This window comes from Aspergillus viridinutans (genome assembly GCF_018404265.1).
Source record: "Aspergillus viridinutans IFM 47045 DNA, scaffold_4, whole genome shotgun sequence".
Lineage (NCBI taxonomy): Eukaryota > Fungi > Ascomycota > Eurotiomycetes > Eurotiales > Aspergillaceae > Aspergillus > Aspergillus viridinutans.
Genome location: NW_025091220.1, coordinates 640,649 through 656,686, shown reverse-complemented (window position 1 = coordinate 656,686; position 16,038 = coordinate 640,649). Strand labels below are relative to the sequence as shown.

The 16,038-nt window shown below is 48.0% G+C and overlaps 6 protein-coding genes and 2 non-coding genes across 8 annotated transcripts; 5 read left to right on the top strand and 3 right to left on the bottom strand.

Moving 5' to 3' along the window:
* The first annotated feature begins 3,584 nt into the window (after window positions 1-3,584).
* Window positions 3,585-3,668, top strand: Aspvir_006247. Its single transcript has one exon. It is a non-coding gene; the product is annotated as a tRNA-Ser (tRNA).
* An 872-nt stretch (window positions 3,669-4,540) lies between these two features.
* On the top strand, window positions 4,541-4,989 carry Aspvir_006246 (uncharacterized protein; the record flags this gene model as incomplete). The annotated part of the gene is made up of 4 exons (XM_043269452.1): window positions 4,541-4,727; window positions 4,789-4,815; window positions 4,870-4,925; window positions 4,981-4,989. The coding sequence occupies 4 exons, from the start codon at window positions 4,541-4,543 to the stop codon at window positions 4,987-4,989; spliced, it is 279 nt and encodes a 92-aa protein (XP_043125387.1).
* A 981-nt stretch (window positions 4,990-5,970) lies between these two features.
* Window positions 5,971-6,513, bottom strand: Aspvir_006245 (uncharacterized protein; the record flags this gene model as incomplete). Its single annotated transcript, XM_043269451.1, has 1 exon — window positions 5,971-6,513. One exon carries the CDS (start codon window positions 6,511-6,513, stop codon window positions 5,971-5,973), a length of 543 nt encoding a protein of 180 aa, XP_043125386.1.
* A 913-nt stretch (window positions 6,514-7,426) lies between these two features.
* Window positions 7,427-7,894, top strand: Aspvir_006244 (uncharacterized protein; the record flags this gene model as incomplete). Its single annotated transcript, XM_043269450.1, has 1 exon — window positions 7,427-7,894. The coding sequence occupies one exon, from the start codon at window positions 7,427-7,429 to the stop codon at window positions 7,892-7,894; it is 468 nt and encodes a 155-aa protein (XP_043125385.1).
* Window positions 7,895-8,166: 272 nt separating this feature from the next.
* Aspvir_006243 (uncharacterized protein) lies at window positions 8,167-8,498 on the top strand (the record flags this gene model as incomplete). The annotated part of the gene is made up of 2 exons (XM_043269449.1): window positions 8,167-8,277; window positions 8,382-8,498. 2 exons carry the CDS (start codon window positions 8,167-8,169, stop codon window positions 8,496-8,498), a joined length of 228 nt encoding a protein of 75 aa, XP_043125384.1.
* A 2,810-nt stretch (window positions 8,499-11,308) lies between these two features.
* On the top strand, window positions 11,309-11,428 carry Aspvir_r0010. The gene has a single exon (XR_006253200.1). It is a non-coding gene; the product is annotated as a 5S ribosomal RNA (ribosomal RNA).
* A 243-nt stretch (window positions 11,429-11,671) lies between these two features.
* Window positions 11,672-12,925, bottom strand: Aspvir_006242 (FAD-dependent oxidoreductase; the record flags this gene model as incomplete). Its single annotated transcript, XM_043269448.1, has 1 exon — window positions 11,672-12,925. The coding sequence occupies one exon, from the start codon at window positions 12,923-12,925 to the stop codon at window positions 11,672-11,674; it is 1,254 nt and encodes a 417-aa protein (XP_043125383.1).
* Window positions 12,926-13,639: 714 nt separating this feature from the next.
* Window positions 13,640-15,661, bottom strand: Aspvir_006241 (putative glycosyl hydrolase; the record flags this gene model as incomplete). The annotated part of the gene is made up of 2 exons (XM_043269447.1): window positions 13,640-14,721; window positions 14,779-15,661. 2 exons carry the CDS (start codon window positions 15,659-15,661, stop codon window positions 13,640-13,642), a joined length of 1,965 nt encoding a protein of 654 aa, XP_043125382.1.
* Between the last annotated feature and the right edge of the window lie 377 nt (window positions 15,662-16,038).

Here is a 16,038-nt window from a genome sequence, read left to right as displayed (position 1 = left end):
CATAGCTCCCATATATCTTCGCAGCTGCTCCCAGCCATCCCTCCAGGTGGCATTGTCATTCCCTCTTGCTGCGTGCTTGCACTGTGTCACGAGGAATGGCGTCCTCGTAGACCTAGGTTAGTTTGGCCAAACTACCCACTAGTAGCTATTCGCCTCCCAACTCGGGACCCGTCAGAGCACCCGCGTTTCTCAGTATTCCGAATACCGACTCGGATGTTGAGAGGTCGAGGGGTGTATGAGCGTTGTCATCAATGGCAAATATATCAATCCCCTTCTCAACAAGCAGCTTCACTGGTGGTATAACTACGGGACTCTGTCTCCTGCTGCGGGGTGTAAAGCTGTACAGTTCTCGCTGTCACTTACAGATATATCTGCTCTGTGATCCAAAAGTAATCTTATCGCCTCGGTGTTTCCATCGACACTGACCCAGAGCAAAGGAGTCTCGACTACTTCTGTCTGGGCTCCACGCTCCAGGAGTAATCGTAGAACAGCCATTGAGTTTAGGAATGTACTCTGATTCATTGTTTGTATCCCAGGCCTCATCTGCGGATGCGTCTTTGCGTTGAGGCTTCCAAACCGCATAATGCAGCGCGGAGAGGCCCGCAGTGTCAATCACGTTCACATCCGCTCCTAGCTCGACCAACTTTTATGTAGTAACTTTGTCCCCCTGTTCAGAGGCTTCATGTGAAGCAGGTCGCTGAACTCGATCACCTTCTCCAGCAAATTAGATATGACCTTCTGGGTGGTCCCAGGCCCGTATGGAGCTCCTTATTATGCCAGGTCCATTCTTTCTGATTCTGTTAACCATCGACATTCAGATACATCTTCTGGATCCTTTGAGTATGCGTGCCCATGTACAGGAATTAGGATCACCGTGTACGTGTTCGACATTCAATCAGCCCAGAAGCAACAAGTGAGGTGTTTTGGCGAGACTTTGAAGCGGGTCTGGGGTGTTTCGATTACAGCTGATACAGTTTCCCTTGGATTAGGAGGCTTTTCTCCTGCATCCTTCTCAATAGACGCGTTGTTATCAGTTTTTGGAGATGCTAGAGAGGTTGATGGCACTGGTTCTGCTTATACTGCTGGCTTTATCGGGCTGGTCTTGGCCGGGGCGCGTCGCTGTGTAGACAGGACTAGGACGACATCCCTAGAAGGATCGATCTCGTGGTAGTTATCACTCATACTATTTTGTTAGAATAAAAGCTTAAGGAGCGTGATGTGTGAAGAGGTCCATACTTGATGCTTACCCTTCTGAGGCATTGCTGTTGCTCTTGCTCTTTTGGTAAATGATAACGGAGAAGGTGAGAAAGACGACGACGATTGCGAGAATGTTGAAGAAGATGGGCAGGACGGAGGAGAGGGAGGAGAGGGAGGAGAGTAGATAAAGGAAGATGAGAGTGGCATGACGGGGGAAGGCAGTAGTAAGTGATGAGGATGTTGATGAAGAAAAGAGAAGCCAGAGAAGGATAAAGAGTTCTGGCTTCCTTGAAGAAGCTAACTTTTTAATGGGGAGCTTCTACTCCTGCGAGCCTTTTGCAAAGGACAATGGGCAATTTTCTGTTGCTTAAACCCATACTCAGGGGCCATTAACTATATGGCATAAACTGAAGCTTTCTTATACTGCGGCGTGATCCAATTGACGCATTGGGCAGTCGTCCACATATGGCCCTAGTCGGTGCTGAATGTGATCAGCTCATGCAGTCATTCAAACCCGGAAATCTACATACCTTCTCTATATTGAAGCAACTATTCCTTATTTCTTGTGTGCGAATTGAATGTTCCTGAAGTGTTCCAGTTCACCGACCATTGCGCCAGAATTTGTCGTTGATGGCCTTGAACTGAGAAGAAGCCTGCTTGTCCTCGCCGGTCCTGTCCGCTCGTCTGGATAGCGACGTCCTCATGGGAAGCTTTGACACAAGCGGTTCGTCGAGACTGCAGTCATCAATCGACTGCTTAATTGGTTGCCGCTCTTGCTTGCCTTGTTCCAGTTAATGACAGATGCCTGAGGATTCATCCGCGCGATGTTTTGTTTCTCTGCATCGGACGTAATGGATTCGCCGTCGCTATCGCTGTTGGACGAGTCAGAACCAGAGTTGGACGTGCTGTCTGGATCTACCTCTAGTAATGCTGCAGTGAAAGCAGCACCTTAAGGAATAAAAGTCTTGCACATCCAGTACTGCAGATTTGTCATTTCTCTGTTGTCTTTTTCAAGGATTTGGGTTTGGATCTGATGAGTTAGGGCGCGAAGAGTTAGTCAAGTTACTCAAGTGGCTGCGCTGGATACCAACAGAGGTGGTTCACTAGTCATTTTCATTATCAGAAGATCCCATCATAATGCCTCATCAGGGGTTTAGACACCTGTGAGGGGTCAGGAAGGCGCTCTGTTGATAAATGTAATCAAGAGAATGGTTAACATTGTGCATTCTGGGGTTGTTTCCGATCGAGAAGCGAATAAATTGAGCGTCCGGCCCAAGTGCAACCCAGCCTAGCTACTGACTAAAATGATGTGCTGTTGAATGGATGTGTATCAGCGCCATGTCTACCAAAAGCTCCGCCTTGTCGCATAAAAGTTGGTCCATACTTCCACGTTGCCAGCTGTGACAGCTACCGAGAGAGGCGTCTCGCCAGTGCCACTCTTCTCATTCAACTGGCAGATTCATGAACGGGCCATAGTGGATATTACACACTCATTATCAAGCGCTCAAACCCCCGATCAAGAAACTTGGCGACAGTGTGCACTTCATGGATCGAGTGGCGTTGACCAAAGTAATGTGTTGTTTTCCTCGGCAGACGGGCCGTGGATCGGCGCCATGGTCAATCAAAAGTTCTGAATCTGATCGGATCAGATCCACATATCCGCCTGCAAAAACCGCGGAAGAAGTGCTCGCGTTTCTCAACCCATATGAGTTGTCTGGGTTGATGGATGCCTTTCGAGACACCGCAAGTAAGGCAGAATCAAGAAGAACTTCATTGCTAATGCTCATCATCAGCTATGGCCACGGTTGCATGCTCCAATATGCTCTCTTTCACCTCTTCAGTTATAATGTTACCATCCTTGTCGTAAAACTGTTGGCTAATGGCTGCTGGTATGACAGGATCAGTTCTGTCTGATATAGTCTCACAATATTTCCTTGTATATATCTAATAATAAAATTAATTTAAATCATACTCCCTAGTCCTAGTACCTGGAACCTTTTAAGAATTATAAGAAGATATAAAAGACGCCTTAACCACTCGGCCACCTTGCCTGTTGTTGAAATATCAGAAATTGTTGTCTCTTATTACTATAAAAGAGAAAATGCTTCCCCTCCACTAGAAGGGTTGAATTTAACCTGAACTTGTTGTATATACGACATGGAGGGTAGGACTGATCATTTGTATGTGACCTTGATTCAGGACGTCATCAATGGTATCTCCGGACTCTAACCTGCAGGTAATTGATCCATTAGAGATGAGACATGACTGCACTCATACTAAGAACTGGCGCAAGTTCCGGTTAAAAATTCACTCCTTCTGCAAAGTAGTGGAGGCAAATTCTATTTTTAGTCAAAATAATTTAACCGAAATTCAGTATTTCAAGCACCGGCAAGGTGGCGGAGTGGTCAACGCGTTCGACTCGAATCGCAATCAAATTCCTTAGGGAGCGTCATCGAATCTGGCCCTTGTCGTTTTTTTGGTTTAGTTTCCGATAATTGTCCTTATTAACTTCGGTCGTAGTGTTGTACTCAACAACAGGCAAGGTGGCCGAGTGGTTCAAGGCGTCAGACTGTTAGTTATGCCCATCCTTATCTTCCATAAATGTACTAACCTCCTCAACGTGAATTGTTGTCTCTGACTACAATACATCTGATCCCCTAGGGGTCGTCGGTTCGAATCCGGCCCTTGTCGAATATCAAATATTCACCTCCTTTCTTTTTTTTAGCTTCGCCTGCTTCTGCTGGATGTTAATTAATATAATAATAATAATAATAGTAACAACAACTGGGCTAGTGTTGAGGTAACTTAATTAAAGTAGATTAGTAGATTATTACTAACCTCTAAGAGGTTAATATTCACAAGTTGTAAGTAGTTATGATGAATTATTTGCCTATTTACATCCCTTTGTAAAGGGAGACCTCTGTGGTAAGAATATATCCTGGAATTCTTACCACTGATCACCCATTCTAAAAGACCTGTCATAATGATAAGCACTAGTAGAAAATTTAGAGGTAACATTCACTGCTTTAATCCCCATCTCCCTCTCTCTTCTTCTTTGATTGAACAATTTTTCCCCTTAACACTATCGTCCAATCCTTATTCTATTACAGAATATTGATACTGGACTCTCAGCCAGCACCTGCTTCTTCTGGTCAAGTATTATATCTGCTGATATGTCACCGTACTCTCATTTCTACTAATGCAAAACATTGTCTAGACACTCTTTTAGCTCAGTCGTTGAATGCATTCGACATATCCACTTTTGAATCTCGTGGTTTCGATGACTGGCTAAGAACTTAGGTGAAAGCCTAATCCGCAACAGCAGAGCCAAATTACAATAATCATGAAGGCGCCTGAGACCCTTATTTCCGGCGGCGTCGGGGCTGAACTGGAGGATCCTCGCCGCCAGGAGCTAATTGACAGGCTGGACCGAGCGCGAAGGGCACGTTTGGCGAAGAACCCCTCAGTGCAGACTGCGCTCAGGGAGTTTGGGCCGCCTTGTGGCTCTGTCCCGTTGACAGGCCAGAAGAGTACGTCGGCAGAGTGAGATCAGCCCGGCTAGTCTAGCTGGGGATTCACTGTACACGACAGTTGTCTGCAATGACATAATCAAGCCATGTATGTTCAATCTGTACGGAACTATGCATTTCCGAGATACTCAACAATCTGTAGGGTTAACAGCTGCAGCCGGTGCCGACTCCGTATTATCTATGTCAGCTGACGAAGAAGTACGTGTATGACTGCAACATGTATTTACAGATGGCTGACTTGATTCTACCGCAGGCTCTCTAAGTCCCTCTCGGGTCCTATATGCGGCAGGTTTTGGACTGCACTCGCGATGTTCTGGCCGGAAAGTGTCATTGAAGATTGGAAAAGAGACGTCTCGGAGGCATGTTACACTGAGCACTGTGCCAACCGAATCACCCTATCTCCTAATACATATGCATTCTGGGTGAGATGCCTCTTCGTGTTGAAGAGTTGCTCTCAGCCAGGATCAGAACTGCCTTGAGCTCGAGTTTCACTGGCTACGTCCACTGTCTCGGTCTGCCACAGTCCTGCTAACCAATAAACCATCCCTGACGGAGTGCCTGGTGGCAGCATTGGAGATACTTGTCTCTTTGACCCCAGCACAAATAGCGGATTGTGTCAGGCCGTAAGATATGGCTGGAAACGGACGACCCTGTCAATCGGCCCTTTGCAAGCGTCAGGTTGCTGCAGCTCCACTGGACTATGCAAAGACTGGCAGCACTCAGTGGTGCTGCAGAGATTTATGATGAGTTGAATCACATAGATGACTATTAAATTGTCGACATGGTGAGACTATGATTCTACAGACGATTATTGGGAGGTTGGCGAGATTTTTGACGACATTGTATGTTTTTCATGAGCCATCCCTCTCTGGTTTGATACTAACATGGATAAAAGGTCCTGATCCACCAATTTTGAATTTGCCATCAGGACGTCGTCATGGCAATTTGGAGCCGTTGAGGACAGATTATCGGAGGGAATCGTACTCTGGCAATTACAGTGGAAGAGCCTGTTAGTTTCTGATGGATCATCCTGTCACTGAGACTGGAGTATAGGTGCTGGCCTCTATCGAAGAGGAACTCAATGACACCGTCACGCGCATTGACGATTGCCAGCCAAATGCCAAAGATGCCTGTAGAAACAGGCAAAGAATGGCTTGAAGGTTAAGGGTTTCCCAGACCAGCGCATTGAAATCACTATATGCCATCCAAGCTGCCTAGCCTCTAGACATACATCGAGGATAGTTCAAAGATCGCCCGAGGTTGCATCCTCGATTGGATTGGCCCAAATACTCTGGATGCTGCTGACATGCTCCAGATCAGTGGTCAAGAACATGCCAAAGGCCTCGTCAACGTAGGTGCCGTCTTCCGTGTGGTTAGCTTTCTCCACACTGCGGAAGAGGCCGTGGGCGATCGGAACCTTCATATGCTCTTCATCTTGCACGGGAAGGTTGTATAGGTAGTCGGTCTCAGAGCTTTTGCTTATCGGCGTATCGGATTCCTTAGAAACAGGGACAAGTTGGACTGACTTGCCGACGGTGTTGCTGGGCGCATATAGATTATTAAGGCACCCATTCATGTTCTGAATAGTTCCGACAACATGGCCGGTGCAATCATCATTCGGGTAAACATTGACCGAGTATTGGTCATCATGGACATTGTCAATTTTAGTGAGAAGCGACAAGGCAACACCCTCGTTTAGCTTGTTACATGCACTAGATCCTGCAAGCTGGTGAATTCCAACTTTAGCGCCTGACCAGCTTTTAGAGGCTCCATGCTGCAAGCGCATGGTGCGCTTCTACTCGGTTATTTCTCGGTTCTTCTGATATTAACCCATACTGTTCGATGGGTCCTGGGCTGTGGTCATAACGCTAGGCCATGCCATATGGTTACATCGCTTGTTCTCGCATCCTTGCTAGGCGTCCTAGAGCAGTAGCCTAGCGGCTCCGCAAGGTCCATTGGAGCGAGAACGAGCGGGGCGTCGGATCGAGTGGTATCTCCGGTGCTATGAAAGGGGCAGTGCGTCAGGCTGAAAGCCAAGGCGCAGTTGTTGTTGGGGGCCGGAGTGAAGAAGGGGTACCTGTCATACCTACAGGCTACATGCTGCCTGAGCACGTATCCCCATACCATGTGCCAAGCTGTATTAGATCGGGGGGTCCACCAACCTTTTAGCCGATTGGTCCAAACATTAATACAAAAGATAAAATATATAGATTACCACACTAGATAAGCCACTATTATAAAGATGTCCAATCAACTTAGGAGCATGCTCCATAACTTGGAGGAGCCGCAATCTAATTCATCCTGGCATCAGGTGAGAGGATTACAATCCCTGCAACAGGGCGCTATGTAGCCGAGGCTAAACAGAGTACATGGCCCTAAATTTTCGATGGTTTAGGCAATGTCAATACTGCTTTCAATTCAGCCCCAGGGATAGTGCATGTCATTTAGGATCCTACGCAATTTGGCTACGATACGATCCTTCTACTGGAAGACTATATATAGGGGTCAGGCCCTACTGTAGATAGCTTCCTTCTGTAACGCTTCCATACTTCAATACTGGTCCAGTCCACAGTCTTCCTGATATCTTGACTCGTTCTCTGCTACTAAACCTATTTATCCAGCCGCAGTTTTAGTAAGTAGATCCTATTATCTGCTCAACTTGATAAGAAATACTTACTCACAGGTCTAAAAGGCTCAATATGCGTGCAATTCTCAACTCAAGTACAGTTCTGCTTGCTCTCTCGTATCTCGGTCTCGTCCAGGCCGATGTCCCCCGCTTGGTGGACACTGCAGCTTCTGATGGCACAGGCTATTGCGGAGATGCCAGCTTTATCAACCAGTCCTCGGGCGGCTCGCCGTTGGTTTCCGACTGTGAGGCGCTGCGCCAGCAAATTCGCGACAAACACCTCGCATATGCATTTGCAGGCTACGGGAACAATCACTGGGTCCCTTTCGACAGCCACGGGAGCTGCGTCATTGGTTTCTCCTGCCAAGGCCCGTATGGCGTGTACTGGTGTGAAGTCGATTCCAGGGATGCCGCGGATCTAATTACCTCGAGCATCGACAAGTTCCGTTGGGACGGCAAGGTCGGTGCGAAGGGCCAAATGCCGTGCGACTCTAGGGATGGAGCGCGGCGTACGACTTATTGGGCTATATACCATACTTGATACTTTCCAAGGCGCAATTCGAATGTAGGGTTGTGTCACGCGTTAGACCCGGTTCTCACTATGGCCTTGCCATATAGCATTCTGCCACCGACTACCTACCCCTATTTCTACCAGTCTAGCTTGCTTCGCTCCTTCTCTTCTTCAAGCTTTGTGTAAACAGCATGTTGGCCTAGTCAGTATTGAATCAATTTGGCTTCTGCCCTTCACAGGTTGGAGAGTAAACGTAGACCTGTAGATATTAAATCAGATGAAATATCGATCCGACAGAAGCGATGAACGCATGCAAAGGCTCTATGTTCAAGATTTATCTGGTGTGGAGGGTCCGCAAGTCGAGTATCAAGAAAGAATCAAGCGTCAAGACGTACTGGAAGGTCCTCGAGCTGGTATACTCGCAGACAACGGGCGGCTAGTTGACCGAGGGTATCCTACGCGAGGTTCGCAATATAAGTGGCACGTTTGAGCCTTGCACGATGGCTGACGCGCGCAGTGGATCCCGGCCTACTTTTCTCCCACCTACTCTTTGGATACCTCGAAGAAGGAGAAGGCCGGCATCTTTGTCGGGGACCTCGCCGTGCTCCTGAATTATTACTGGATTCGCAACTAGGAGCTATTTGCCTACGAGCGGCTGCGTATATAGCTTGCGGCGCACCTTACCTATCCTTGCTAGTGCCACCACGACAAGATTAGGAGCCCTTATCGGCTAATTGCTTTAACAGTTGATGTTAGACCATATCTTCTGCCCTCAACTGTAGAGTCGGCATACTCCCATCCAGTATCCGACAGTGCTGGGATTGAGTAGCTTTCACCTTTATTTCTGTTATTATCATTTGAAAATTCTCCACGACCTCTGCTGCAATCATATGGGAGCCAAACAAACAGTCAAAGATGTCACGCTAAAATCCTAGTGATGTCAAGTAGTTCTGGGGGGGCGGATAATGTCCACACATAGTGTCGAGAAATAAATGTCTCCGGTTGTTTTTATGATTAACAATATCTGGTAATTTACACCGCATTCTTTTAGGTACTTCGCAGTAACTGGAAAATTCTGGTGTATTGCGTAGGTTTCTTGCGGTTGAGAAGGAGCGAATTTCTTCAACAAGGCACCATGCACTGACTTTGGCCCTCTTAGCATCGGTGTCATAGTGTTCTATAGGATGAAGCCAATGTGTTAATGCTTTGATTACAGTAAAGTCAGGATCTGGATCTGGGAACTATGAAACCTAAGGTCCAGAGCCAGCAACGCCTAATAAGATTGGTTGTTCTTTAGGGGACCCTTCAACAAAGGGCTTCTTCTTACCACGTGACTGGCGAGGAGCAGTCTGGCTGAGCATATGAAAATCTCACATAGCTGTAAGAAATAGTATGAGGTAACCAAGCTCCTTGCGCAGACTGGTCCTTCCTTGAACAAACTAAAATTTGCTGTCCCCATTTCAAATCTTGATTGTGCCTTGCATTTGCCTATTATCAGTTGTTGTGTCCCTGCTGTGTTGCCCCTACTACTACTATCCCTACTAGCTAGAGATGGTTGTCTGGACGCCTTTTTGGCTGAGTGGTTGGATATGACATCAGTAAAGCAATGGTAGAATGACTGCCAGAAGGAGACCTTATAGTTTGGCGGCAGTAGAGGCCGCAGTGATTTCACACATGCCTCTATATAGATTATGTCTTGAAAGAAGGTGAAAAAGGATAGGATTTAGTCCCACACCTAAAGTAGATAAGGAAGAATTTGTCCTAAAACTGTTGATCTATTAACAGCAGAAAATATCTCACCTTTAGCTGCAAGCACTTCAATCACGGCCTGGTACAGTGTTGAATCTGGTGTGAGTGTTTCTAATACTTTCACAGTGTTGCTATCCAGAAGGTTGAACAGCTATGGGTTATGGCAAATAAATCTCTAAGTTTTATTAATGCGCCAAATGTAATGCTCCAGTTGCGAAGTTCCTGTCAGCGCAAAATGAATTATTGAATATAATAGGATGATACCTCTGGGCACTTGATACGCAATAATTGGGAGAGTGATCGGAGCATGAAGCCGTCCCACAGCCCCATAAATGGAATATTTTTGTTAAATACATACTGCAGGCCCTTATGCAAGTTGTTACCCAGACGAGAGAGATTCTTGGCCTTCTCAGTACTTAATCAGCTTTCTGCTTATTTACCTGTGCACTATTGCGTATTCCCTCGTACCACCTAATTCTCTGATAGATATCACCATCAGTGAATGCTAGTTGATGTGGGTAATCCTCGCGAATGGTTTGTTGGGTTATTTCTAGAGGTTCTAAGGTTTCTCAGCCATATAACTATAATGATATGATTGCGATGCAGCATTCCGTACCTATAGTATAGAGAACCACCATCTACCATTGTTCAGTGGGGTCAAGGAATCGCTCGGCAGCGCGTAGCCGGTGCTTCCATGTAAGACACGAATCCGAGTACCTCCGCGGAAAAGGAGGGGGATTGGCTCTCCATCCTGTATTAGGTCAAGGATCCGCAGCTGAGAGTAGACAAGGGCATCGCGGAGGTCGTCAGGAGAGATGATCGCCAGGACATAGTGATTGGGATCATGAACTCGAGCACATCCCTCCACGCGAAATATCTCTACCAGGTGGTTGACGTGTTTGTCGTTAACCTCGCCTCGCAATGAAATGCCGTGATAGTGGAGATGGTTTAGTGACACCTTCGCTTGGCCACAAGAACAGAGCCGCTTGTCTCGGAGAATCCTCTCATACGTGGCCCCGCAGGGCCCATTACTCCTAGCATCTGCATTAACATTGGTGACTAGGTAGCTTCCAACTGACTCACCTCATTCGGATTGGCTGGTGGGAACAGATTGTCGTCAGAGCTACCTATACACAAGAGACGCCATATACCAACGAATCCCTGAGGCTAGTCTGTGGGACCAACGCAAGAAAAGAATTACTGAGGATAATGTAAGATATAGGTTCTAGCGAGCGTAGTGGCGAATACTTAACAGCAGCAGGGCAGCAAGGGAGACTCCTAGCTAAGTATGGTCTGTACGCTTAAGCTGTCAGAGCTTAGACGTAATATAACTACCGGGCTATGTAAGAGTCAACGGTCAGTAAGTTCAAGGCAGGCAATGTTGGAAGCCAACTCCTCAAGATATTGGTCTCCACCCATCCATAAAGCTGCCTGAAACCACCAACTATCTTTTCCAAACTGCATTACTATTATAAACTCCCAGTATTCAGGATAGTAGCCTGCAGACTCCCGATCCAGGACACCGGATAAATGCCCTTCCTCGTCGACAAGGATATTATGAGCCTTGAAGTCGCCGTGGGTAAACATTATCTAATAGGGACATTGTTGAATCTTCTTCGCATATAACAGTGCTTCTTCATACTCTGCAGTTGAATTGAAGTCACATACATGTATCATTCCTTATTACCATCTAGTACATACGACCACAGGGTGTGGAAAACAGGGCTTCCCGTCCGCTCAGCCGTACTTAAGCCACACGCCGGCCGGTTAGTAGTTGGGTGGGTGACCACCAGCGAATCCCGGCTGTTGTATGTTTTTGATTTATTTTTTTCTGTCTACGTTTTTACTGATTCTCTTGTGAGACTCCGGAGGAGGGTAGGCACACTGCAGTGGTGCCCAATGGTGGACCCGTCAATAGGCGAATCGCCTCCGGGTAGTGTCATGGTGGAGTAGTGATTGCTCCTTAGACCTCTCAATCACCACCTCTGGGGGTTCCCACAGGGACTGCTGATAGGTAATGTGGGATACAATCCAATGGGTATTGATTATCTGTCGATGCTATATGATTGGAGATCCTTTTGGAACATCATTATCAGTGGGAGGCATGCTGGAAAGCCACGCGTCCACCATTTCCACGAAATCCAGCTTATACAATGATTCCAAGTCGAGGGGCGCGTCCTCTGCTTCCTTTTCTTCCCCCAGACTTGGCATCCTCCGTCTATCCATATGCGCGTTTAGTGCAAGCACCTTATCTATCCACTCCTGTCGTCTTTCCTGCCAAATCTTCAGTGACTGCTCAAGTGAATCCTTGTCAGACCGTCCAAGAATCAATGAATACGTAAAAACATCCTCAAACGCCTGATTAACACCCTGACCAGCAGCCGGGGGAATCGCATGCGCGGCATCACCCACAATTACCACGCGGCAATGTTTTGATGTCCATGTTTCAAGCCTAGGCACGATAGAGAGCGGCCATAGAAAGACCTTCTCCTGGGCTATATCTGAGACAGCCCGCTGGACAATTGCAGGGAAGTCATCTGCACCCTGGCGGAGGAAACCTATGCACCATTCCTTATTATTCAGAAGCTCGTCCCACCCCTCTCGGGTCAGCTGCTCCGAGTGCTTCTGCCGGCCGACCATCACCTCAGAGCCGTCTCCCAACTGCGGAGCGATGAAGACTGCCCCGTGTTGTCTGTTCATTATCGTCACTGGGAGGTTGTAGCTGGTCGGGACCTGTAGCTGGCTCGGTGGCACTGCGGCCGTCACAATGACCATCTTTGTAAAGGCTAGCTCGAGGTCAGGATAGAGGTATTTGCGGACTCTGGAATGGATGCCGTCAGCACCCACAACGCAGGTTGCTGTTGCTGTGGAGCCATCACTAAATTCCCATGTAATATCTTTCTCTGTCTCTGCAAGCACCCGGACGAATTTCTTGTGATACTCAATGGGGATGCCAGCTTCGCGAACCATAGCGGACAGTTCCCGGATAAGAACGCGACGGTAAATACGCATGGCGCGGTAGCCATATTGTTCAATCCCACCAAAATCATATGTATCCATGGGCTGGTCGTCCGGGGAGCGGAAGTAGAGCTTGTCAAACTCATAGCCTTGTGCTCGGATGCGCTTGTACACACCCAGAGAGTCGAGGATCCTCAGGCCGTTGGGACACAGCATAATGGCGCCGCCAATGTCGAGTGCGGACGCGCGAGCCTCGTAGAGAGTGCAGGCAATGGATTGCTTGTGCAGGGCCAGAGCAAGAGTTAGACCTGAAAGACCGGCGCCGATAATCGCCACTCTGTCAATACTGGACATGACGGTGCAGAGGTAGAGATATGCCGAGAGTGACAGTTATGGGGTGAGATATCTTGTAATGAGGAATAATTTTGTGTCCTGCTCTCGAAAAACCAAGTAGACTAGATTTGGGCAGCCAGCGTCCTAAACGACACTGAACGTTGTTGATGTACTTGGACAATTAAATTTCTCACCACTTCCTCTGTCATCTGATTGCTCAACTTATTAGCACGAGATATATAAATTATCCTAAGTCAACAGGAGCTATTCAATGGACAGGCTGAAATTATAAAGCAATGTAGGTGGTGCGGGCTGTTCAACCCCTCAGGTTCGCAGACTCAGCTTACATACAGATCCTCCCCTCACTGTTTATCTCAAATTATTCAGTGAGGCTTTGCTTTCAACCTAATTATACCGCAAGATTCTTAACGGCGAACACAATGAATATAACCTCAGACTAAGTAAGGTCCCTTTCCTGCAACAGACTGCTCATTTAAGTGATTGACCCCCATGCTTTCACAAGTGGTTAGTGGTTACATCATAACAATTAGACGCTACATCAAGTCTAACTTTAAAGTATAGGAGTTTTTAATAGGATGTTTATCTTTATTTTTATTAATTTATTATTTTCTTTTTTATCTGCGTTGCTTGTTGAAATACTGTCTCTTGTGAGTGATAGCTTAGATGTAGCAGCGTGGCATACTGATGGCGCCAATGGCTGGTATATGTCACTGTCTACACCCTGACAAAAACTGGCATCGTCTCAATGGGACATGCAACCTCAACATCCTGCCCTCCAGGACGCTCCGTTTCCTCCCCCCATAGTCTCCATGAAGCTCCTGCAGGCAGATACACCGTGATCTTTCGCTGTGCGGCCTCAAGAACCGGTGCAACAAGATACTTGGAGCCAAACAGATACTGCGTTTCAACCTCCCAGGCCTTCTTGTCCTCTGGGAACTCATAGAATAGAGTCCGAATCACCGGGGTGCCCTTCTCGTGCGCCTCTTTCATCAGGCTCCTCGTGTAGTCCCGCAGCTCCTCACGGATGCCGATGTATTTCTTGCAAATCTCATACACCTCCTCGCCATAGGACCAGATCTCATTGTCACCACCCGGAGCAGTCGGCTGGTCAGCAGGCTTGGGCTCCCGGTCACCATGCAGACGCATCACGGGACAGAACGTGCCCCATTGGAACCACCGGGTGAAGAGTTCCTGGAACGCGGGATCAGCGGGGTTGCCCCCGTGGAAGCCTCCGATATCCGTTGTCCACCACGGGATCCCTGCGAGGCCCATGTTCAAGCCCGCGGCCAGCTGGTTGCGGAAGGAACCCCACGACGACGCAATGTCGCCGCTCCAGACGAGAGCACCGTATTTTTGGCTGCCAGCCCAGGCGCACCGGAGCAGGTTCACAATGTTCTTCTGCCCCTCGGCCTCCATGCCTTCGTAAAAGGCCCGCGCATATTCCCGGGGAAAGATGTTGCCGATCTGTAGGTTACTGCCAGCCTGGTAGCGGTAAATGTCAAAGTCGTAGATCGAGTATTCAGGCTCCGCTTCGTCAAGCCAGAAGATCTTGATTCCTTTGTCGTAGTAGTTTTTCTTTGCCTTTTCCCAGATATATTTGCGGGCCTCGGGGTTCGTCGCGTCGAAATGTGTGACGTCGCCGTCACATTGCATAGCTACTCGAAGGCCGCGGTCATGTCTGATCAGTAGACCGCGTTCGAGCATCTCCGGGTAGTTTTCGGATAGGGTCTCGACCGTCGGCCAGATGGAGACCATGAGCTCCACCTTCATTTCTTTGAGTTCTTTCACCATTGCATCTGTAGTCGCAGCCCTATCAGCAAATACCGATCATACATGCGCTGGAGTAGACTCACCAGGGCCCGGCCAGAATTTGGGATCAAAACTCCACTCTCCTTGGTGCTTCCAGTGAAAGAAGTCAACTACAATAACATCCAAAGGAACATTGCGTCGTTTGTACTCTCGCGCGACGTTGAGCAACTGCTCCTGGTTCCAATAGCGGAGCTTGCACTGCCAGAACCCAAGACCGTACTCTGGCATCATCGGGACATAGCCCGTCACCTTGCAATATGCTTCTTCGATCTCCGCCGGTGTATCACCCGCAACGACCCAGTAGTCAAGGACCTTTGTCGAATATGCCTCAAAGCTCATGATATTTGTTCCGAGGACGGCTCTTCCGATCCCGGGATTGTTCCACAAAAGACCATAGCCAAGAGAGGAGAGAGCAAACGGAACGCTAGCTTGGGAATTCCGATGTCCCAACTCCAAGTCGACTCCCTTGAGATTCAGATAAGGCTGCTGATATTGGCCCATACCGTAGATCTTCTCCTTCGGGTCTAGCGATTCCAGTCGCATCGTGAGATGATAATCTCCTCCCAGGATTGGTCGGAGCTCGCGCGCTTCAGTCTCGAGGGCGCTGCATTTCGGGTCCATTGGATCACGGCGATGACGGGCATATTCTTCCAGAAGCTTTTTACCATTGGAGTTGTAGATTGTGATCTTGCCTCGCTGAGAGACAACCGCCTTGATTTTGCCATTGGAAATGCTTGCCTCTTTGCCGGCGGGGGTTTCAATAATCGCCTGCTGTGTGCTCGGCTTTGCGGATAGTGCCCAATCTTCAGACGGCATGGACGCCAACTTCGTGGCTCTTAGACGAAAAGCATTCTCGCTCCATGGCTGGATCCAAAGAATGTGGTCATCAAATCGGTAGATGAGCTTATCGTCTTCAGCGTAAAGCATAATGGACAAAGTGGGCTGGTAAACACAGGTCGGTAATAACGTCCGTTATTCTCTTCGTAAAGCTAAGAGTAAGAGTGAATCCAGAAAGAAACTCGTTTATTTTGGGGTACAGCTCACTCATATGGAAAGCTTGTCACTGCACTGTGTCTTCGGTCAGAAGTCCAGATGGCCAGTGCATCATCCGGACATGTGGAACGCGAGATCCACAACATCTCCATCGCAGCTGTCTATGCGCCTGTCGTCATTTTCGCGCTGCAAGAGGGCCTAACGGGCGTGATATATGGCTGCAATTGATTGCTCATGTCCTCGGAAAAAGTCCTGTGGAGGCGGAGGTGGAGGTGGGGGAGACCAGTTGACAACCAACTACAATTCTTTGG